The 24,257-nt window shown below is 50.4% G+C and overlaps 1 protein-coding gene across 1 annotated transcript in view; it reads right to left on the bottom strand.

Annotated features, from left to right (window-relative positions):
- Positions 1 to 19,998: 19,998 nt before the first annotated feature.
- CUNH1orf87 (chromosome unknown C1orf87 homolog) overlaps positions 19,999 to 24,257 on the bottom strand; it is a 32,671-nt gene continuing 28,412 nt past the window's right edge. Inside the window, exons 7-8 of the mRNA XM_088447826.1 lie at positions 21,833 to 22,028; positions 19,999 to 20,415 (exon numbers count right to left, since the gene is read on the bottom strand). Of these exons, the coding sequence (XP_088303952.1) occupies positions 20,255 to 20,415; positions 21,833 to 22,028 (357 nt within the window). The 3' untranslated portion in view covers positions 19,999 to 20,254. The remainder of the gene's footprint in view (positions 20,416 to 21,832; positions 22,029 to 24,257) is intronic.

Genomic DNA, 24,257 nt, shown 5'->3' with positions numbered 1-24,257 from the left:
TAGTTTTTCCAGTTACAAAAACTTGGAGAACCAGAGTATCACCACACTGGGGTCACGGGTTTATTTCAAACTTTTCATTATTCCAAATTAAGGAGCCTGCGCTTGTTATAAAATCGTCATTAGCACCTAATTAACTCAATTCTAAAGGTGCATACACACAACGATTTTTTGAATGATTATCGTTAAACGATATCGTTTAACGATAATCGTTTGAAAAAATCGTTCACTTTCTGAGTCAAATGATGAACGATTATTGTTCATGCGCGTTCACGTTTGTAGTTTGTAGTTCAGTCAGACTTGTCAACTCAACGATTTTCATTAAGTTAATATGCAAAAATCGTTTGTAGTTCATAAAAATCGTTCATTACATTTAGTAAATGAACAACTTTAGTAAACGATTTTAGTTAATTTTTTCAAGGGAAAAAATCGTTTACTAAAATCGTTCATTAACTAAATCGTTGTGTGTGTATGCAGCTTAACTTTCTTATACCCCTTTTACACCAGAGCAAAAACCTGGGTTTTTGCTGGGTCTACCCGTGACACAGCTCAGTGTAAAAGGGTCCCTGAAAAATAACCCAGGTCAAGTGACCCAGCAATTCCAACCCAGGTAGCTACCAAGGTTGGACCCAGGATGGACCCGGGTAATGGTGCAGTGTAAACGGTGCAACCCGGGTTATCTGACCTGGGTCATGCCTAAAATGAGCTGATTGGTGGTTGTGGAGCATTCACCTCCCACTTTTTATGATCTCACAGGTTTAGCAGGGCAGACCTGAGTTCAGTGTGAACAGGGCTGACCTGGGAGTAACCCAGATCGAAGGTGCAGTGTAAATGGGTCTGACCTGGGTCTGACCAGAGTTGGAACTATGTCCAAAAACCCAGGTCGGACCTGGATTTTTGGTGGAAAAGAGGTATTAAAGTGATCAGCGACCTTCATTAGGATGTACAAAGAGAGAATATATGGAAATCTGATTCACAAAACCACATTTATTAACCTTAAAGCAAGTGAAACAAAAAAATACAAAATTTTAAGAGGTGCAGTGTGCCTAAGAGGCCAAATATGCCTTGGTTGGGGCACTCTTTAGATAAAATTTATTTCTCTTAATGTATAATATATAGATGATAAATTGAATGGAGCTAAAACTTAACGTTTAATACAAAACCTAACATAAATTCTCTCCTAAAGTTAACAAAAATATACAATACTATAATAGAAAATACAAAATCACAAATAGAAGGGTCTAAAACCGATAATAAACAGTTTGGGACCGATCAGGATAAAATAGGTGATACTTGTATATTGTTATCTTTGATCAGTGACTAATTGGGGATTCATGCCCACGATAAACTGAGATATATACATACTTTCCTGTATGTCCTACACTGATACTGTGGAGGGCTGCAAACTTTATTATTTGCAAACCCCCCCCCGCATAGCTGTGCGGTAGCACTGCCTACACATTTTGCATACACATCGTGCAAGCGATCACATCTAGCGACCGGCTCTGAATCAGCTCCAGTGACTTGGCCTGTGTCTGGAGGCAAAAAAAGTGACGGCTTGTGTATGGTGGGAAACAAAGTTATATGAGGGGAAATAACACAGCTTTTTTCTTGCGGTCCGCACACTCTTAGACCTTGAACATTCATCCCAGTTGGGATTTTGAGTTTGACATGCCTGATCTACACCTTTCTATTCACTATTACCCCCTTCTAACCAAGCCTTTCTCTACTAGCCTCGACCTTCATCCCCTCCGATACCCATATAATCCATTTTGTCACTGTTTGCACCACCCACCTATTAATACCATAATACACCCCTCACCCATATATCTTCCTCAAACATTTCCATCTCTCTTTCACAGCACAGGCACTACTATGGCGGTAAAAGGGACCCTAATTGTCCCTCCCCAGATCCGCCACTGTTCCTACTAATTCTGCTCCTTCTCCTAGTTGCCAGCAATCCTGCCACAACTCCCCAATTCCAGCATCCCCTTTCTTGTGCACTTTTTGGAATGTTAGATCTGTCTTTAAGAATCTGGCCTCTATTCATAATTTTTTTTTATCTTTAATGTCCTAAAGTTATCTTGCCACACTCCTCCAGTTGTTGACCACACCTACTTAATGGCTGGCCACCCCATTCAGCAGGCCCCTTCCATTGCATTTTCCTCGTGGGCCCTTCACGCCCCAGTCCAACACTGTATATAAATATATATAGTTATATCCATATAGATGTTTCTGTGTGTGTATTGTGGGGTGTCGGCATTGGCAAGTGCGTACACATTTGCCAGTGCCGACAGCGATGAACCAACGGCGGGGGCCATGCTGCATTAGGCAGCATGGCCCTCGCTAACGTTGCCGCTCATCGGGCATGTAGGTCCTGCAGTCAATGTTGCGCGGCAGTGCACATCATCAGCGACATAGTGGGTACACAGTACACACTAGACCATGTGCCCAATATGTCGTCCGACCCGGCCGGATAGGACATCATATTGTCTAGTATGTATATGTACCCGGCATAAGATTGGTGGTGGGATTATTTGCTAGGGGACACCAGTCAAAATTTTGCCTAGGGCACCAAATTGTCTAGGGCCGGCTCTGTTTGTACAGCGCGTAACAGAGGCAAATGCAGGATTTCTAGAGGGAGGGTTTCCAAATGCTTGATTTTCTGAGTGTGGCCAGTCCATGAAGAGGGTATAATCAGCATTTATCCAGCTTTAATATGCATCATACAAAGTGTTTTGAACCTTTGAGTGTCATAATTCCAACATTTATTCCAGTCCTGTCTGAGCTGAATGTTTTTTGTTTCAGATGTGGGCTTCATTTCAGAGTATGGGAGCAAATCCGGCAGTCTGGGGGAGCAGCAGAAGAACCTAGCGCTTCCCTGGACATATATGTATATATTGGTCTCGTTATGCACTGGATAGTGTATTATTATATGGTATTAATAATTAACCCAATTGATGGTCTATAGTAGTGCACCCCTAACAGTGCATGTTTCCAGATCTCCTAGTTTATGTACAGGTGTATTTATTACTGGCTGACGCATGTTAAAATATCCAGAGGTGGTGCTAATTATTTCATTTGTGATACTTAGAAGAACATGCAGCATTTGTAATATTCTATTCTATTACTATTCTATTGTGGTCATGGTGTGGGCTAGGGAGGGGGGGGGGGTTTCCAGGCAACCGGAAACCCCCCTGCTTTTTCCTATGTGTAGTGTGTAACGGGATACTATACACATGTCTTGCACTGTGGGAACAGTGCATAATGTGCAATGAGAGGCACAGATGTGTTGCATTATTTGGTGGGCACTGCATTGCTCTCTGCATTATTTGGTGGGCATTGTGTTGCTCTCTACATTATATGATGGGCACTGCATTGCTTTCTGTATTATATGGCAGCCACTGCCTTGATTTCTGTATTATATGGTGGTCACTATGTTGCTTTCTGCATTATATACTGTAGCAGTCACTGCCTTGATCTCTGCATTATATGGTGGTTACTGTGAAGACGTTCATATGTGGGTGCTGGACCCCAGTCTTACCAACATGATTAAAGTTTTAATGCCAACATGGTTAAAACATTATTTCTGCGTCAGCATTCTCCGGTCGACATTATGCTGTCATTATTGTGAATGCCGGCAATCATACTGGTCCCCTCAGGAGAATCGCAGCCAAATTATACTGTAGCTTTAAATACACATAACACATTTGGGATGACACATAGCAAATGCCACTACAGAGTCCTTCCCTTGCAGGCACGGCGACAGCAGGGTACAAAAGGGACACTTGTACCGGGCTCCGAGATTCCAAGGGGCCCCAGCCCCTCAGAAATATGGGGAGCCCAGTTCATGTGTCCCTCTTGCCTCTAGAGACATGACACGGGCAGTCAGAGAGAGTCGGAGTAAGGCCTGGACTCTGCTGGGACAGAGAGGAGCCTGTCCCAACCGCCGGAAAAGAGGAACACGCAGAAAGTAAGTGTTGGCTGGGGTTGAGAGCCAAGGTATGGGCAGTGGTTGGGGAGGTAGAAGAGCTGGACATGAAGACAGTGGGGGAGGAGAGCTGGGTTATGAAGACGCTGTGGTGGCTGTGAGGCACAGGGGCTGGAGGCTGTGGGGCACAGGGACTGGGGGTTGTGAGACACAGAGGCTGGGGGTTGTGAAGCACAGGGGCTGGGGGTTGTGAGGCACAGGGGCTGGGGGTTGGGAGGCACAGAGGCTGGGGGTTGGGAGGCACAGGGGTTGTGGCTGAGAGATGCAGGGGCTGGGGTTGTGGCTGAGAGACGCAGGGTCTGGGGTTGTGGCTGAGAGATGCAAGGGCAGGGATTGTGGCTGAGAAACTCAGGGGCTCGGGTTGTGGCTAAGAGAAGCAGGGGTTGTGGCTGAGAGACGCAGGGACTGGGTTTGGGGCTGAGAGATGCAGTGGATGGGTTTGGGGCTGAGAGACGCAGTCGATGGGTTTGGGGCTGAGACACACAAGCTGGGTTTGGGGTTGTGAGGCACAGAGGCTGGGGGTTGTGAGGTACAGAACCTGGGGGTTGGGAGGCACAGGGGCTGAGGGTTGTGAGATGTAGGGGCTGGGGTTGTGGCTGAGAGACGCAGGGGCTGGGGTTGTGGCTGAGAGACACAGGGGCTGGGGTTGTGGCTGAGAGACGCAGGGGCTGAATTTGAGGCTGAGAGATGCAGGCTCTGGCGAATGAAGGTGAGATACACAGAGTCTGGGGAATGAGCTGAGATATGCAGAGTCTGGGGAATGAAGCTGAGACACACAGAGTCTGGGGAATGAAGCTGAGACACGCAGGGTCTGGGGAATGAGCTGAGACACGCAGGGTCTGGGGAATGAGCTGAGATATGCAGGATCTGGGGAATGAAGCTGAGACACGCAGAGTCTGGGGAATGAAGCTGAGACGCGCAGAGTCTGGGGAATGAAGCTGAGACGCGCAGAGTCTGGGGAATGAGCTGAGATATGCAGAGTCTGGGGAATGAAGCTGAGAAACGCAGAGTCTGGGGAATGAAGCTGAGAAACGCAGAGTCTGGGGAATGAGCTGAGATATGCAGAGTCTGGGGAATGAGCTGAGATATGCAGAGTATGGGCAATGAAGCTGAGACACGCAGAATCTGGTGAATGAAGCTGAGACACGCAGAGTCTGGGGAATGAGCTGACACGCAGAGTCTGGGGAATGAATATGAGACACGCAGAGTCTGCTGAATGAAGCTGAGACACGCAGAGTCTGGGGAATGAAGCTGAGATATGCAGAGTCTGGGGAATGAAGCTGAGACACGCAGAGTCTGGGGAATGAAGCTGAGATACGCAGAGTCTGGGGTATGAAGCTGAGAGACGCAGAGTCTGGGCAATTAGCTGAGACACGCAGAATCTGGGGAATGAAGCTGAGAGACGCAGAATCTGGGGAATGAAGCTGAGACACGCAGAGTCTGGGCAATGAGCTGAGATATGCAGAGTCTGGGGAATGAGCTGAGATATGCAGAGTATGGGCAATGAAGCTGAGACACGCAGAATCTGGTGAATGAAGCTGAGACACACTGAGTCTGGGGAATGAGCTGACACGCAGAGTCTGGGGAATGAATATGAGACACGCAGAGTCTGCTGAATGAAGCTGAGACACGCAGAGTCTGGGGAATGAAGCTGAGATACACAGAGTCTGGGGAATGAAGCTGAGACACACAGAGTCTGGGGAATGAAGCTGAGATACGCAGAGTCTGGGGTATGAAGCTGAGAGACGCAGAGTCTGGGCAATTAGCTGAGACACGCAGAATCTGGGGAATGAAGTTGAGACACGCAGAGTCTGGGGAATGAAGCTGAGACACGCAGAGTCTGGGGAATGAAGCTGAGACACGCAGAATCTGGGGAATGAAGCTGAGACACGCAGAATCTGGGGAATGAAGCTGAGACACGCAGAGTCTGGGCAATGAGCTGAGACACACAGACAGTGGGGGAGGAGAGCTGGGTTATGAAGACGCTGTGGTGGCTGTGAGGCACAGGGGCTGGAGGCTGTGGGGCACAGGGACTGGGGGTTGTGAGACACAGAGGCTGGGGGTTGTGAAGCACAGGGGCTGGGGGTTGTGAGGCACAGGGGCTGGGGGTTGGGAGGCACAGAGGCTGGGGGTTGGGAGGCACAGGGGTTGTGGCTGAGAGATGCAGGGGCTGGGGTTGTGGCTGAGAGACGCAGGGTCTGGGGTTGTGGCTGAGAGATGCAAGGGCAGGGATTGTGGCTGAGAAACTCAGGGGCTCGGGTTGTGGCTAAGAGAAGCAGGGGTTGTGGCTGAGAGACGCAGGGACTGGGTTTGGGGCTGAGAGATGCAGTGGATGGGTTTGGGGCTGAGACACACAAGCTGGGTTTGGGGTTGTGAGGCACAGAGGCTGGGGGTTGTGAGGTACAGAACCTGGGGGTTGGGAGGCACAGGGGCTGAGGGTTGTGAGATGTAGGGGCTGGGGTTGTGGCTGAGAGACGCAGGGGCTGGGGTTGTGGCTGAAAGACACAGGGGCTGGGGTTGTGGCTGAGAGACGCAGGGGCTGAATTTGAGGCTGAGAGATGCAGGCTCTGGGGAATGAAGGTGAGATACACAGAGTCTGGGGAATGAGCTGAGATATGCAGAGTCTGGGGAATGAAGCTGAGACACACAGAGTCTGGGGAATGAAGCTGAGACACGCAGGATCTGGGGAATGAGCTGAGACACGCAGGGTCTGGGGAATGAGCTGAGATATGCAGGATCTGGGGAATGAAGCTGAGACACGCAGAGTCTGGGGAATGAAGCTGAGACGCGCAGAGTCTGGGGAATGAAGCTGAGATGCGCAGAGTCTGGGGAATGAGCTGAGATATGCAGAGTCTGGGGAATGAAGCTGAGACACGCAGAATCTGGGGAATGAAGCTGAGAAACGCAGAGTCTGGGGAATGAGCTGAGATATGCAGAGTCTGGGGAATGAGCTGAGATATGCAGAGTATGGGCAATGAAGCTGAGACACGCAGAATCTGGTGAATGAAGCTGAGACACGCAGACTCTGGGGAATGAGCTGACACGCAGAGTCTGGGGAATGAATATGAGACACGCAGAGTCTGCTGAATGAAGCTGAGACACGCAGAGTCTGGGGAATGAAGCTGAGATACGCAGAGTCTGGGGAATGAAGCTGAGACACGCAGAGTCTGGGGAATGAAGCTGAGATACGCAGAGTCTGGGGAATGAAGCTGAGATACGCAGAGTCTGGGGAATGAAGCTGAGATACGCAGAGTCTGGGGTATGAAGCTGAGAGACGCAGAGTCTGGGCAATTAGCTGAGACACGCAGAATCTGGGGAATGAAGCTGAGACACACAGAGTCTGGGGAATGAAGCTGAGACACGCAGAGTCTGGTGAATGAGCTGAGATATGCAGATTCTGGGGAATGAGCTGAGACACGCAGGGTCTGGGGAATGAGCTGAGATATGCAGGATCTGGGGAATGAAGCTGAGACACGCAGAGTCTGGGGAATGAAGCTGAGACGCGCAGAGTCTGGGGAATGAAGCTGAGACACGCAGAGTCTGGGGAATGAGCTGAGATATGCAGAATCTGGGGAATGAAGCTGAGAAACGCAGAGTCTGGGGAATGAAGCTGAGAAACGCAGAGTCTGGGGAATGAGCTGAGATATGCAGAGTCTGGGGAATGAGCTGAGATATGCAGAGTATGGGCAATGAAGCTGAGACACGCAGAATCTGGTGAATGAAGCTGAGACACGCAGAGTCTGGGGAATGAGCTGACACGCAGAGTCTGGAGAATGAATATTAGACACGCAGAGTCTGCTGAATGAAGCTGAGACACGCAGAGTCTGGGGAATGAAGCTGAGACGCGCAGAGTCTGGGGAATGAAGCTGAGACACGCAGAGTCTGGGGAATGAGCTGAGATATGCAGAATCTGGGGAATGAAGCTGAGAAACGCAGAGTCTGGGGAATGAAGCTGAGAAACGCAGAGTCTGGGGAATGAGCTGAGATATGCAGAGTCTGGGGAATGAGCTGAGATATGCAGAGTATGGGCAATGAAGCTGAGACACGCAGAATCTGGTGAATGAAGCTGAGACACGCAGAGTCTGGGGAATGAGCTGACACGCAGAGTCTGGAGAATGAATATGAGACACGCAGAGTCTGCTGAATGAAGCTGAGACACGCAGAGTCTGGGGAATGAAGCTGAGATACGCAGAGTCTGGGGAATGAAGCTGAGACACGCAGAGTCTGGGGAATGAAGCTGAGATACGCAGAGTCTGGGGTATGAAGCTGAGAGACGCAGAGTCTGGGCAATTAGCTGAGACACGCAGAATCTGGGGAATGAAGCTGAGACACGCAGAATCTGGGGAATGAAGCTGAGACACGCAGAGTCTGGGCAATGAGCTGAGATATGCAGAGTCTGGGGAATGAGCTGAGATATGCAGAGTATGGGCAATGAAGCTGAGACACGCAGAATCTGGTGAATGAAGCTGAGACACACAGAGTCTGGGGAATGAGCTGACACGCAGAGTCTGGGGAATGAATATGAGACACGCAGAGTCTGCTGAATGAAGCTGAGACACGCAGAGTCTGGGGAATGAAGCTGAGATACGCAGAGTCTGGGGAATGAAGCTGAGACACGCAGAGTCTGGGGAATGAAGCTGAGATACGCAGAGTCTGGGGTATGAAGCTGAGAGACGCAGAGTCTGGGCAATTAGCTGAGACACGCAGAATCTGGGGAATGAAGCTGAGACACGCAGAGTCTGGGGAATGAAGCTGAGACACGCAGAATCTGGGGAATGAAGCTGAGACACGCAGAATCTGGGGAATGAAGCTGAGACACGCAGAATCTGGGGAATGAAGCTGAGACACGCAGAGTCTGGGCAATGAGCTGAGACACACAGAGTATGAAGCTGAGACACGCCGAGTCTGGGCAATTAGCTGAGACATGCATAGTCTGGGCAATGAGCTGAGACATGCAGAGTCTGGGGAATGAAGCTGAGACACGCAGAGCCTGGGGAATGAAGCTGAGACACGCGGGGTCTGGGGAATGAAGCTGAGACATGCAGAGTCTGGGGAATGAGCTGACACGCAGAGTCTGGAGAATGAATATGAGACACGCAGAGTCTGCTGAATGAAGCTGAGACACGCAGAGTCTGGGGAATGAAGCTGAGATATGCAGAGTCTGGGGAATGAAGCTGAGACACGCAGAGTCTGGGGAATGAAGCTGAGATACGCAGAGTCTGGGGTATGAAGCTGAGAGACGCAGAGTCTGGGCAATTAGCTGAGACACGCAGAATCTGGGGAATAAAGCTGAGACACGCAGAATCTGGGGAATGAAGCTGAGACACGCAGAGTCTGGGCAATGAGCTGAGATATGCAGAGTCTGGGGAATGAGCTGAGATATGCAGAGTATGGGCAATGAAGCTGAGACACGCAGAATCTGGTGAATGAAGCTGAGACACACAGAGTCTGGGGAATGAGCTGACACGCAGAGTCTGGGGAATGAATATGAGACACACAGAGTCTGCTGAATGAAGCTGAGACACGCAGAGTCTGGGGAATGAAGCTGAGATACGCAGAGTCTGGGGAATGAAGCTGAGACACGCAGAGTCTGGGGAATGAAGCTGAGATACGCAGAGTCTGGGGTATGAAGCTGAGAGACGCAGAGTCTGGGCAATTAGCTGAGACACGCAGAATCTGGGGAATGAAGCTGAGACACGCAGAGTCTGGGGAATGAAGCTGAGACACGCAGAGTCTGGGGAATGAAGCTGAGACACGCAGAATCTGGGGAATGAAGCTGAGACACGCAGAATCTGGGGAATGAAGCTGAGACACGCAGAATCTGGGGAATGAAGCTGAGACACGCAGAGTCTGGGCAATGAGCTGAGACACACAGAGTATGAAGCTGAGACACGCCGAGTCTGGGCAATTAGCTGAGACACGCATAGTCTGGGCAATGAGCTGAGACATGCAGAGTCTGGGGAATGAAGCTGAGACACGCAGAGCCTGGGGAATGAAGCTGAGACACGCGGGGTCTGGGGAATGAAGCTGAGACATGCAGAGTCTGGTGAATGAAGCTGAGATACGCAGAATCTGGGAAATGAAGCTGAGATACGCAGGGTCTGGGGAATGAAGCTGAGACACGCAGGGTCTGGGGAATGAAGCTGAGACACGCAGGGTCTGGGGAATGAAGCTGAGATGCAGAGTCTGGGGAATGAAGCTGAGAGACACAGTGGAAGGGATGAAGCTGAGAGAAACAGGGTGGGGTGATCTAGCTGAGAGACACGGGTGGGGAATGAAGCTGAGAGACACATATGAGATGAGTGGATGGCTGCAGATGGAGAGACATAGGGGCAAGAGACTGGGCACACATGGTTGTGATGGAGAGATGAAGGTTGAGGCTGGTGCAGCCCAGATGAGGATGAGGCTGGAGAGACACAGGAGGTTAAGGTTGAGAGACATAGTTGGGATGAGGCTGAGAAAAAGTTGGGGATGAGCCAATGGCTGGCCTGCATGTACCTACTGGGAGGGGATAGGGACGGGGGCCCCAAAAAACATGAGTGTGACAGGCCCCAAGATTTATGTTGCCGGCCCTGTTCCCTTGTGTAAATCTGTGCAGCTGAATGTGCGTGCTTTCACCATCTGTACACATTATAATGATTGATGTGTCTTTAGAGGCACCATCGATTGCACCAACAAAACTTGCACCAGCTCTATGACAGGTGCAGTTCTCCCTCTGACCATGGCCTCTGTGCCTGTGGCTGTGCGCCTGAATTAGATAAAACTAAATAAAAGATTTAAAAAAAATGGAAAAAGAGAGAAAATGGGGGATGGGGAGCAGTGGCGGCTCCAGGGGTGGGGCTGCAGCGCAGTCCAAAATTTAAATAGGGGAGTCACACCAACTGCCATTTCAAACGCTGCCAAACATCACTGGCTGGGACTCACTGGCAGTTGGTGCGACTCCCCTATTTGAATTTTGGACTACGCTGCAGCCCCACCCCTGGAGCCGCCACTGATGGGGAGGATTGTGGCCCCAGGGAATATTATTTTGTGTCTGGAACAAGGTTTAGAATTTATAGTTGGACTAGTTCCCGTTACTCTTCTTGACGCATCTTCCTTTCAGCCCCCGCAAGACCCCAGCATTCATTGGGGAGAGCAGACGTGAAGGTGAGACAGACACTTTAATAACATAACATAACATAACACATACATACAGACAGCCCTACTATGCACGATTCTCTTCATATGGCTTCCATCACATTAAGGACCTCATTCAGAGGCGGTCGTTAGATGCAAGCGGTCGCACTGAATCAGGGCGGCCGCTTGCATCCTGAACGACCGCCTCCTTGTCGATCGCTAAGCTGTGGGTTAACACCCACAGCTCTAGCGACTGACATGGGTGATGGTCGCGATGGTCAAGACCATCGCGACCATCTGGGCTTACGACCAGACCCTAAGGTTGGGTCTGGGCACTCGTAAGCCCCAGGGAGCTTCCTGCTCTGATCGAGCAGGTAGCTGCCCACTGACATCAGCAATGATGTCAGTGGGGCCGCCGCCAAATGGCAAGCGTTCCGGCAGGAACGCCTCCATTTGGGCAGGCACGCCCCCTGACCGCCTCCCAAGTGGGGCGAGCTGTCACTCACCATCAACAGCTCGCCCCGTCTGCTGCGAGACCCTAGCGACGGAGCGTCCGTTGCTAGCCGTGTCTCGCGCATGCGCACAATGGAGCCGGCTCCGTCGTGCGCATGCCCAGTGGGGCAACTTCGAGTCGGTTGCGAGTGCTCAGCGCTTGCGACCGACTCTGAATGACCCCCTAAGTCCCATATTAAACACATTACATTATTTTCTTACATTCTAAGAAACATTTGTAACTGATTGCAACATAAACATTATACCTGAAATCAGTGGTTCCCAAGCTTTCTTGAATCACAGCGCCCTATAGTCTCAGTATTTATTTCAGGGCACCCCAAGGCCAAAAAATCTCATTGAGATAATCAGCAAAAATGAATAAATAAAATAAACTGTACTTACAGTATCTGTCATCCTGATATCCTGTCCTGTCATGTGGTGGTGGACAGGGTTGCCTTTCTGTATGTCTGCATATTTTGTTTGCCAGCCACCAGCACTAGTATTGTCTAAGACATTAGCCATAGATCATTTCAATTTGGGACTGGACCACCAACCTCTGGCACCTCTGCAAGTGCCCTGTGGCACCCCAGGGTGCCATGTTATCCAGTTTGGGTACCACTGCCTAAATTTAAATCACCCAATTTTTTTCTATAAAGATACCCAACCCCTTATTGTCACTATGGACGGGATGTACTATGCTGTAAAACCTCCAAAAATGCAGTGTTCAGGGGTTTTACTGCATTTTCCATATGTACTATGCGTTACCGAACAGAGGCCTATGGGTTTCTTATTAGGATGCTCCCATCACCCCTATGGCCCGTGTCCTTCTGCGCATGCACAGAAGGACACCAGAGGGACTTCTGGGTGATAAGCCCGGAAGACCCTCTATCTGGGGGCATCACAAAGGACAGTTCTTATCGGGAGAGCTATCCTTTGTGATGTAAATCGCATTTCTAGGTACGTACAGCAGTAATTAACCGCGGTATGTATCCAACGAGAGGCGCGATGTACCATATCGCGAATGTGATGCTTAGTACATCCCACCCGGAATCGGTATATTACACCGCCGGTTGAAATCATGGCAGCGCCAGGCCGACGTGGAAGGAAATCCCGATTGTAATGGCGGACTTTGGGAACCTCTGCTCTAGGGCCAAAATAATGTGATGTATTCACAACTGTATTTATGAAATAGAGATTACAAAATAGGATAAGGCACAGCATACCTCCCAACATGACCCTCTCCAGGAGGGACACAATGCTCTGGTCCTGGACTTCCCTGGTAATTTATGATTGGTGGCGGCTCCAGGGGTGGGGCTGCAGCACAGTCCAAAATTCAAATAGGGGAGTCCCACCAACTGCCAGTGAGTCCCAGCCAGTGATGTTTGGCAGCGTGTGAGATGACAGTTGGTGTGACTCCCCTATTTGAATTTTGAACTGCGCTGCAGCCAAAACCTCTTACCAGGGAAGTCCAGGACCAGAGCATTGTGTCCCTCCTGGAGAGGGTCAAGTTGGGAGGTATGCAGCATAAAGAAAAGACTCCTCTCTCTGTGACTGCTGTGCAGTGGCGTAGCTATAAATTTTGCTCCCCCATGCCAAAAAAGTTTCAGGCGCCCCCCCCCCCCGCCCAAAAAACAAACACACCCAAAGACCACATTTAAGGTGTGCGGTTTCATGTTCATGATACAGTTATGTGCCTTACACATTATGACACACCAAGTAATGCCACTTATAACACATTATGCCACACCGGAATGCCCCAATAACACATTATGCCACACCGTAATACCCCTTACAACACATTATGCCAGACAGCAATGCACCTTACACATGCCAAACAGTAATGCCCTTATAACAAATTATGCCATGCTGTAATGCCTCTATTTCACATTATGCCACATAACACATTATGCCACACAGTAATGCCCCTTATACATTATTCCCCTTATAACACATAATGCCACATAGTAATGCCCCTAATAGCACATTGTGCACACAGTAATGTCCATTACACTTTATGCCACACAATAATGCCCATTACATCCCACCCTGACAGATCTACTTCATCAACCCTCCTCTCCGCTCCTGCCAGTCTGTCACCTCAGCTCAAGACAGGTTGCACAGTTTTTATATCCATGTAGAACCAGATTACTGGGAACATAGTTTATAACATATTAAATTAGTGCCCCTTATACAGTGCCCCCTGTAGTTGTGCCCCATATGCAATGCCCCCTGTAATAGTACCCATTATCCAGGGCCCCCTGTAGTTGTGCCCCTTAAAGTAGTGCCCCCTGTAGCTGTGCCCATATGCAGTGCCCCCGTAACTGTGCCCCTTAAAGTATTGCCCCTGTAGTTGTGCCACTTCAAGTAGTGCCCCTGTAGTTGTGCCCCTTCAAGTAGTGCCCCCTGTAATTGTGCCCCTTATACAGTGCCCCCTGTAGTTGTGCCTCATATGCAATGCCCCCTGTAATAGTGCCCCTTATGCAATACCCCCTGTAGTAGTAGTACCCATTATCCAGGGTCCCCTGTAGTTGTGCCCATAGGCAGTGCCCTTTGTAGTTGTGCCCCTTAAAGTGTTACCCCTGTAGTTGTGCCCCTTCAAGTAGTACCCCTGTAGTTGTGCCCCTTCAAGTAGTGCCCCCTGTAATTGTGCCCCTTCAAGTAGTGCCCTGTAGCTGTGCCCCTTCAAGTAGTGTCCCTGTAGTTGTGCCCCTCAAGTAGTGCCCCCTGTAGTTGCGCCCCTTATACAGTGCCCCCTGTAGCTGTGTCCCTTAAAATATTGTCCCTTGAAGTTGTGCCCCTTCAAGTAGTGCCTCGGAAGTTGTGCCCTTTCAAGTAGTGCCCACTGCCCCCTGTAGTTGTGCCCCTTCAATTAGTCCACCCTGTAGTTGTTCCCCCCCTACTTACCTGACTCCGTGCAGGCTGCAGCTGTCATCCGGGCTGTCTCTCCTGACTGCCGCGCTGACTGGATCAATTGATCCAGCACATGTGGCCGCTCAGGCTCCTCACTGCGCGGGTGACGTCATGACGTCACCTGCGCAATGCATTACTGGGAACGCTGGCCTCTGAAGTGATCGGAGGCTTCCTTAGCCTCCAATCACTTCAGAGGCCAGCGCTCACAGTTGCAGTGGCGTAACCACTGCCCCCGGCGCCCCCAAGCTACCCGGCACCTCCAAGCCACTGCGGGGGCTGCAAGAGCAATAGTTACGCCACTGCTGCTGTGCTCATAGCTTCATCCCTGCATATAGCGTAGTCCCCAGGGCCCTTATGTAATATCCCGCCAGGTGATCCCTGCATATAGCGCAGACCTCCAGGGCACTTATGTAATATCCTGCCAGGTGCAGGAACCGGCACAGTTCTGAGGATTTAGCCCATAGATTTTAAGCCTAAATAATTAAAAAAGCAAAAACCAAACTCTACAGGCGAAATCGCTGGGAATGCGCCAGTTCCTGCAACTCGCAGACTATTACATATGCGCCCCGATCTCTGCTGACTATACAGAGCGGAGCCCAGGTTTCTGGTTCCTATGCTGTACAATTACTCTGCTCAGGGGCTCCGAAGATGTGGGGACAACGGTCTGCATTCTCTGACCAACTGTGACGCTGTTATATTGCTCTGTGACACACTGGACCTGATTCAGCAGAGGACGGAGTTGCTATGGCAGCTGCTAACTTGGCAGCAGCTGCGATCGCACTAATATGATTGGTTATGCAGCAGGTGGCATCATGCCTCCTGCATACATCACTGATCTGAACTGCGTCCTAGGACACAGCTACGGATCATCTGCGATACCAGATGCATGAAAGAGGATAGGAAATCTCTGTCAAGCAACGGAGATCCTCCCTCCCCCTCATTGGTGGCGATATGCCTCTGTTTTGGGAAATGAAGGCTCTCACCACCCCATCCCTGCCCAGGAGTGGCAGAAGGCTGTCACCCCCCCCTGCCCAGGAACAGCAGAAGGCTGTCCCCCCCCCCCCTGCCCAGGAACAGCAGAAGGCTGTCACCCCCCCCCCCCTGCCCAGGAACAGCAGAAGGCTGTCAACCCCCCTGCCCAGGAATGGCGGAAGGCTGTTACCACCCCCTCCCTGCCCAGGAAAGCCAGAAGGCTGTCACCCCTCCCGCCCAGGAACAGCAGAAGGCTGTCATTCCCCCCTGACCAGGAACAGCAGAAGGCTGTCACCCCCCCGCCCAGGAACAGCAGAAGGCTGTCACCCCCCCCGACCAGGAACAGCAGAAGGCTGTCACCCCCCCCCTGCCCAGGAGCGGCAGAAGGCTGTCACCCCCCCCCCCTGCCCAGGAACAGCAGAAGGCTGTCACCCCCCCCCGCCCAGGAACAGCAGAAGGCTGTCACCCCCCCCGGACCAGGAACAGCAGAAGGCTGTCACCCCCCCCCACCCAGGAACAGCAGAAGGCTGCCACCCCCCCCTGACCAGGAACAGCAGAAGGCTGTCACCCCCCCCCCCCTGCCCAGGAACAGCAGAAGTCTGTCACCCTCCCCTGCCCAGGAACAGCAGAAGGCTGTCACCCCCCCTCCCCCTGCCTAGGAAAGCAGAAGGCTGTCACTCCCCCCTCCCTTCCCAGGAATGGCAGAAAGCTGTTACCCCCCCCCCCTGCCCAGGAGCGGCAGAAGGCTGTCACCCCCTCCCCTGCCCAGGAACAGCAGAAGGCTGTCACCCCCCCTGCCCAGGAACAGCAGAAGGCTGTCACCCCCTCCCCTGCCCAGGAATGGCAGAAGGCTGTTACCACCCCAACCCCTGCCCAGGAAAGCCAGAAGGATGTCACCCCCCCCCCTCCCCTGCCCAGGAGCAGCAGAAGGCTGTCACCCCCCGCCCCCCCCCGCCCAGGAATGGCAGAAGGCTGTTACCCCCCCTCCCTGCCCAGGAACGGCAGAAGGCTGTTACCACCTAAACCCCCCCCACCCCCACCCAGGAGCGGCAGAAGGCTGTCAATCACTGATAGTCTGCTGCCGGACTGTGTGCAGAATTACAGACCTGTACTACACATGCTCAGTATGCACATTTGCAGATCTCAAACCATTGGAAATCTGCTAGACTTTGCCTGCTGCGCCCTCTGCTGGATCAGGCCCATATTTCAAGTTATCAAATATATAGTTAGAGTAAATCTCACTATTTTATGTTATTTTAACATCTATTTACATTTCAACGTTCATTTTTTTTATCTTCTTTTCCAGAAAGATGGTTTCAGATCGGCAAAACTCTTGGGGCTAAGAGACATATATAATATCAGCACCATAATTTACCATCTGTGACCCCATGTTGACCCCCCTGAAACACCATCATAATATTCCAAATTGTGTGGGGTAGACCAATGGTCGATGACCCCACATATCTAACATCACTTACCAGAGGAGGCGTGGAGGTGCAGGTTCCTGGGGCTCTCTGGCTTTCTATCCTGCTCTCCCCTCCTGGCTTCTGGGACCCAGCTCTAACCTGCCTGCACTTGTTCCCTGGCTGGCGGTGCATCTGCTGAGAGAACCAGCTGTTCCATGATGGTCTGGAGCTGTTATTCACTCTTCAGAGGTGCAGCCTGTAAAGCCTCCATCCACGTGACCCAACGCTGGCTTCACTCCATTCACAGGACCCGCAGCTGCATCCTGTGTCTCCCGTCCTTTCTGTGGTGCCTACGACCTAGCGCCTCTCTCCTGTGCTGGCTGGCTGCACGGTGCTCACAGGTGTGCTTGGGGGCTTCAGGAGTCTTTTAGGCGGCAATGTGACAGGGGCCGCCCTGTGGAGGACTGGCAGCAGCGGAAGGCTGGATGCGTTGGTGCTGCAGAAGCTGATGTACACGTGTTATGTGCGCTGCCAGGCAGAATAAAAAGCTGAAAATGGAGCTTATACCCCTCTGTAATGTCTACAGCAATCAGAAATTTATCTACATCTGTGGAAATAACAGGACTCCTCTTCTTGAGAAAGCTGCCCTGCTGGTGGAGAAACGCGTAGAAGATACGGAGCTGCTTCTTCTTGCCAGCTGTCTTGTGGATATCACTAGCACCTTTACATGCCCGCCTGCCCACTGTATTGAGGTTTCTGGGATGGCGCTGATCTTATTGTACACTGACTGCATGCACATCCGTTACCATTACAGGAGATCCCTGTCCATTTGTTCTCCAAAAAAGAATCTTTGTTACCACTACACATACTGGACCTTACTAGACTGTCTATGAGAGTGAGGTGTACGGTCATTTATCTGCTGTATTAGCTGCCTCCCTGGCACATATGGGGAACTGTGAATGACTGTGAGGTTGAGGCATACTTCTGAGACTAATGTAATGCTTTAATTATTTATCTACTTATTGACAGTGTCCAAATATGCAGACTTGTTACCTATTTACCCCCTCCCGGGAGGTATTATTTATTTCTGAGTTACTTATATTTTATATGAGTGTGAGATTAATGCCGATCCTCCAAGTTCCAACATTTGTGTGCCCTCTGTAAATGTGGGGAAGGGCAGTCAACATCTTGCAGACGTAGTCATTGAGGATGCTTCTGTGGAATTGCACATGGAGGAGGAGGATATTTTGGTAGTTGAAGGCGCTAAGGATGATGAGGATGTTGATGATGAAGATGTTGGTGATGAGGATGTTGATGCCGAGGATGTCCTTTGTGTAAGTAAGGCAACAGCTGTTGCCCATGGATTGAAAAAGCCAAAGCCCATTGTTGTCATGCCGGGGCAAAAGACAAAAAAATCCACTTCTCACGTGTGGAATTATTTCCACCCCAATACGGACAACAGTTGTCAAGCCATATGTAACTATTGCCAAGCAAAAGTGTGTAGAGGGAGGGACCTAAACCACCTAGGAACCGCCTCCTTGTTACGTCACTTGGAGCGCATTCATCAAATATCAAAGTGTATGTCGCCAAGTTCCAAAACTCAAAACGTAACAAGTCCAGTGTCACCACCTGCTCCTTCTCTGTGGGATCCAAGTGCCTTCGATCTCCAACACCTGCATCATCAACATCCTCATTCGTCATCGGGAGTAGTCCTGCTGCATCCAATGTTGTTATTCGAAGCATGATTGACTCCTCTCCTATCCGTAATTCCTTAGAAGGATCCTTGATGACTACGCTTGTTGATGCTGCTGTTGCTGTCAGTGGATCGTCATCCCAGAAGGGGACAAGGAAGAAGACTACTTTTAGCGTATCCTCCAAAAAACAACTGTCAAACAATCGTTTGCAAGGGCAAACAAGTATGACAGCAATCACCCATTTGCACAGCGGATTACTGACGCCATAACAGCTATGCTGGTATTAGATGTGCGTCCAGTATCCGCCATTACTGCAGTGGGTTTTCAACAATTAATTGAGGTCCTGTGTCCTCGCTACCAGATCCCTTCTAGATTCCACTTCGCTAGGACAGCAATTCCAAGTCTGTACAAGAACATTAAAAAAAACTTTATTAATGTCCTCAGAAATGCTGTTGTACCCACTGTCCCCTTGACCACTGATATGTGGGACAGGGCAAACTAAGGATTACATGACTGTGACACCCCACTGGGTAGGTGTATTGCCTACAAAAGCAACAGCAGCAGCAACATCTACCAAAAGACAGCTGATACAGAGGCAAGCTACTCTTTGTATAACTGGTTTCACTAAGAGGCATACTGCTAAGAACCTTTCAGCATAACTCAGGAAAATCATTGCTAAATGGCTTACCCCACTTGGACTCTCCTCGGGATTTGTGATTTCGGACAATGCCACCAATATTTTGAGAGCATTACATGTGGGCGAATTCCAACACGTCCCATGTTTTGCTCACACAATTAATTTGGTAGTGCAACATTTTTTAAAAAATGACAGGGTCGTGCAGGAGATGCTCTCGGTTGCCCGCAAAATATTCGGACATTTTAGACATTCGGCGACCGCTTGTCGAATATTGCATGACCAGCAGGTACTGTTAAATTTGCTCTGTCATCAGCTGAAGCAAGAGGTAGTAACTTAATGGAATTCTACCCTCTATCTGCTTCAGCAGATGGAGGAACAGCAAAAGGCCATCCAGGGCTATACAACGGCCTATGACATAGGCCGTGGAGGGGGACTGCACCTTACTCAAGCGCAGCGCTTTTGTGAATGTAACGGCGCATGCGCAGCACTGATTACAGCTGCGGGATGTTAGAGCAGGCAGGGAAAAGTATCTATTTCCCGAAAAGCTGTCATCGCAAAAATGACAGCTTTTCGGAATAGATAGTTATGGAGAGGAGGAATGATGGATTCCTCCGGTAATTAGGTAGAACTCCATGCCAGTTCTTCTAAACCTAATTACCTCCATCGAATTTTTAGTAATGATGAATAGGCCCCTTATTCTTTTATTTAACACAAGTTTATTTTATTTTTTTCTTTGTTGGTGACGGATGTTGTTGTCCCTCTCACTGGGTACAAACCAATCTGCCAGACTCTTCCCATCGACTAATGAGCAGTATGTTATCACACCTCACCTTGAAAGTGAGATTTTATCCAGTTTCATGAACAAATGTATTTTCCCTGATCAGTATTGCTGATGCCATCTAATGTGATTCTCTTCTAAATACCAGTAACAAACACAGCATCGTTCTATTCTAAACGTCTGCGATGACTGACAACTGCTGCAAACAGAATAAACAGTAGATGATTTTCCCGTCAGTCCGTCTCGCACACTGAGACACATTCACAACTCCTTCAAGAAGAGGAGCGCGGGGCGCAGAAGTACGCCGTCTCCTGAGCTGAACTTTTCCAGAGCTTCAGTAATTTTCTCTGTGCTCAAAGTCAAATTATAGATGACATTGAACTTGTGAATAACGTCCTTGGCCCTCGCGGTTTCCACTAGACCTAAACACAATAACAAAATAGAACAAAAGTTTAACAACAATAATTAGGACATGACGTATTGTATATAAAGTAAACGGGAAAAATTGTAAAAGTGCATCAAGATATAATTTATTGTGGGGAGGGCAGGGCCGGACTGACCAACTGGCACTTCTGGTTAATGCCAGTAGGACCAATGGCCTGATGGGCAGGTCCGGCCTGAAACCTGGCCAAGCAGCTCCGATCCCCTTGCACAGTGCACAGCTGGGATACTGAGAGACGGGGGCATACCGCGAGGCCAGGCCCACGTGCTTCGTGACACTCCCCAGTGAGATTTAACCACACCCCCGTAAGGCGAGCCCACGACACTTTTACGCTAGGCCATTCCCCTTTCACAGCTAGGGTTGATCTATTCATCAAAACATAATTATCACATGTCATAAATACGGTTTGAACTCGCTGCGATTTCAAACACAGTTTAGGAGGCATTCATCATGTCTCCTACCTCCCGCCTATAACTATCACCTCCAAAAACTGCTGTTTCTATAAAGCAATTTTTCAGAAGTAAAAGACTTCTCTCCCACATTTCACTGCCTGTCTTCAAGCTTGAAGACAGGCTGCGGAATTCACTGACCCCCGCGGGTTTAAAATTCACCCCCCCCCCCGCAGGTGTATGACCCACCCCTCCCACCAGGCCCGCCAAGTGCTGGGTAAAAGGGGGAGTGGCCTAATCACGGCAGGTGTGGCCACGCCCCCTTCGGTTAGAAAAAAGAGAAAAGTAAGATTTTGCACGCTGGGGAGGGGGGCCCTCTGAGCTCCCTCAGCCCGGCGCATAACCAGTGGGGGGCGCGATCAGCTTGATCGCTCCCCCCACAGGCATAGGAGACTGCTGTGGCTGCTACTTAGCAGCCGTGAGCAGTCTCCCAGTGCAGCCCAGCGCACAGCAGCGTGTGCTGGGCTGCTGTGATGTAAGAGGGGGGGAAAACGGTGCCGGACCCGGGCCCCCACCGGGCCCCTCCAGCAAGCCCGGGTAATTAGTACCCGCTCCCCCCCCTCTCGGCGCTCCTGCCTCCCACCACCGCGGGTGTCCGGCAGACACAGCAGGGAGGGATCTGAATAGGTCACTCTACTGTGGCTGCCATGTAAATCCTCACAGGCTGCCGGCATGTGCCAGAAGTGCCTCATGGCCAATCCAGCCCTGCTCCTAGCTGTCATATTTCAAACACACCTTTTAAAATGACAGTCAGGAGCTGATTGGATAGTACTTTATCTCTCTCCACTTTATCTCTCGCCAAAGTTTGATGAATCTCCCTATAAATTAAAAATAATTCTTTGAATTTTTTTTTTCTCTCTTGCATACGAAGGCTGCATTTAGAAATGTTAAAAAATGTTAAAAATACATAGTTTTGGTGATATAGTCAGTCTTCTGCGAATAAATTACCGGTGTCTTTTATCTGGCAGAGCTGAAGCACATTTTCTAGCCTCTTGAATCGATCGATCCAGGCCTCCTGCTCCTCACAACTCCTGAGTTCAAACAGATGTAAAGCAGGTTCGGTCGCTGGGCGGAAGCCCCACTGAGAGCTGCAGCCTTCGCTGGCCAAACATGGGCTTTCTGAAGTTCGCCTTTCTGAAACATCCTGTGAATAACATTGAGTAATGTAATCCAAACCAGGTCTACGTCCACTAACGTTGTTTGGGCTTTGTTTGATAAAGATAAAGGGCCTCATTCAGAGGCGGTCGGAGGATGCAAGCGCTCACTCAGAAACTGGGCGGCCACTTGCATCCTGACCGCCCGCCTCTGTTGCGGTCGTTAGGCTGTGGGTTAGCAACACCCACAGCTCTAACGACCGCTCGGGTGATGGTCGCGATCGTCAGAGACCATCGCGACCATCGGGGCTTACGACGAGACCCTAGGGTAGGGTTTCACTTGTTGTAAGCCCCGGAGAGCTTCTGGCTCTGTCTGAGCCGGAAGCTCTCCACTGACATCACTAGTGATGTCAGTGGGGCCTCCCCCAAACGGTAGGCGTTCCCATGAGAACGCCTCCGTTTGGGCTGCCACCCCCCCGGCCCGCCTTCCAAACGGGGCGAGCTGGCAATCAACATCGACAGCTCGCCCCCTTTGGATCGAGACCCACTACGACCGCTGCTGTCGGTCGTAGCGGGTCTCACGCATGCGCACGACGGCACCGGCGCCGTCGTGCGCATGCTCTGTTTGAGGCCATCGACCCGGTCCGGGCGCATCGGCGCTAACGAATGACCCCCAAAGTACCCATGCTAGGTGCAAGAGATACAACTGAAATCGGAGCTCCCTCAGCATGTGCAAGATTATCTTGTAGCTCTGGCAACACCCATAACACACCCAGGAGACAGTACTCTAACATGCATATGCCCAGTTGCCAGCCACACCCATGGGTATGTTCGCACTGATGCATGCACCATTTACAAAAAATCGCTAGACACGTACACGTTGAAACACGCGTGTGACTCAGAATCACACCCTTTGTGTTTAGCGTCAGTCAATTAAGTCACATGTCTGATTTCCACTGCCTGAGGGCCCCACCCCCTCCTCTAGGATAACTTGGTGGAGCAGAATCATGGTGCTCGGTTTGTTTCCATGGAAACCACTGCCAAAAAAACTAGCCCACCTGCCAAACAAAGTAAGCAGACTTGACACACTCCTGTCCCCTCCTTTATAAAGAGATCGGGAGGGGGGGGGGGCAGATGTACTAACAGCTCTGGAAAGTGCTAAACTACCAAGCACTTACATGGGCATTTGCATACATCTGCCCAGTTGAGCTGTCAATCACCATTGGCTCGGGTAGCAAGTATACGTGTGGGATGACGGGTGGGTGGGTGGCTGGCTGACCGCCTGTACACACAGCACGATGCACCAATATATCTGCAGATATATTGGGCATCAGTTGTGCAGCACAGCTGAAGCGATATGTCTGTGAACTACGCTGTTCACAGTCATATTGCTGGTATGCACTGGCTGACAGGCACACGATATATATCGACTGTGTGTACCCAGCAGGGTGGCGACAATGGAATCGCATATAACATCCAGGACTTGTGGGAGTGTCATGGTGGTGTCTGAAAGGCTCCGTGTAATTCTGAGTCATACGTACAGTGTAGCATACCTCCCAACTGTCCCGCTTTCAGCGGGACAGTCCCGTTTTTATGGGACTGTCCCGCTGTCCCGCCCGCGGGCCTCAGTGTCCCGCGGTGGGGGGGAAGTTGGGGAGAGCACACCCGCTGCTCTGCCTAGCAGAGCAGCGGGTGTGCAGAAGGTGAACAGATGCCGTGCGCATCGCACGGCATCTGTTCACTGGCGTAGGGAGAGCCTGGGGAGCTCTGGGAGAGTGCTGGGCACGCCCCCTACAGTGACGAAAACGGGGGGAAGCCGCGAGGCTCCGCACCGTTTTCATTTGGCTCCGCCCCTTTCCAGAAGCTCCGCCCCTTTTTCGGACGCGCGCGCCATCTCCAAAAGTTGGGAGGTATGGTGTAGGGAAGCCTGTTTCTGACAGATCTCTTGAACCTAGCATGGGAATACTTTATTTAAAACTTGCAACATAAAATACATAAAATAGCAGAAATAAGTAAAATAGATATATAACACCAAACTTAGAAACTTAGGTACACATAATATAGTCTCATACTATGCCTCCTCCAATACAAACATCACCAAACCTGACATTTATACAATCTATCCCCTACAAAGAAAAACTATGCAAGGATTTAAAACACGCATCACCTATTCTAAATCACACAACTATCTAAAATCCTAACACTACCCACCACCGTTACCTACCACCTCCAGGTAGACGTATCCAAACCTTCTCATCTAAAACAATAACAACGAAAAT

The sequence above is a fragment of the Taudactylus pleione genome, unplaced genomic scaffold (assembly GCF_031769625.1).
Source record: "Taudactylus pleione unplaced genomic scaffold, aTauple2 ptg000442l, whole genome shotgun sequence".
In the NCBI taxonomy this organism is placed as follows: domain Eukaryota; kingdom Metazoa; phylum Chordata; class Amphibia; order Anura; family Myobatrachidae; genus Taudactylus; species Taudactylus pleione.
Note: the sequence above shows the minus strand (reverse complement) of the source record. Positions and strands in the feature narration are given on the sequence as shown.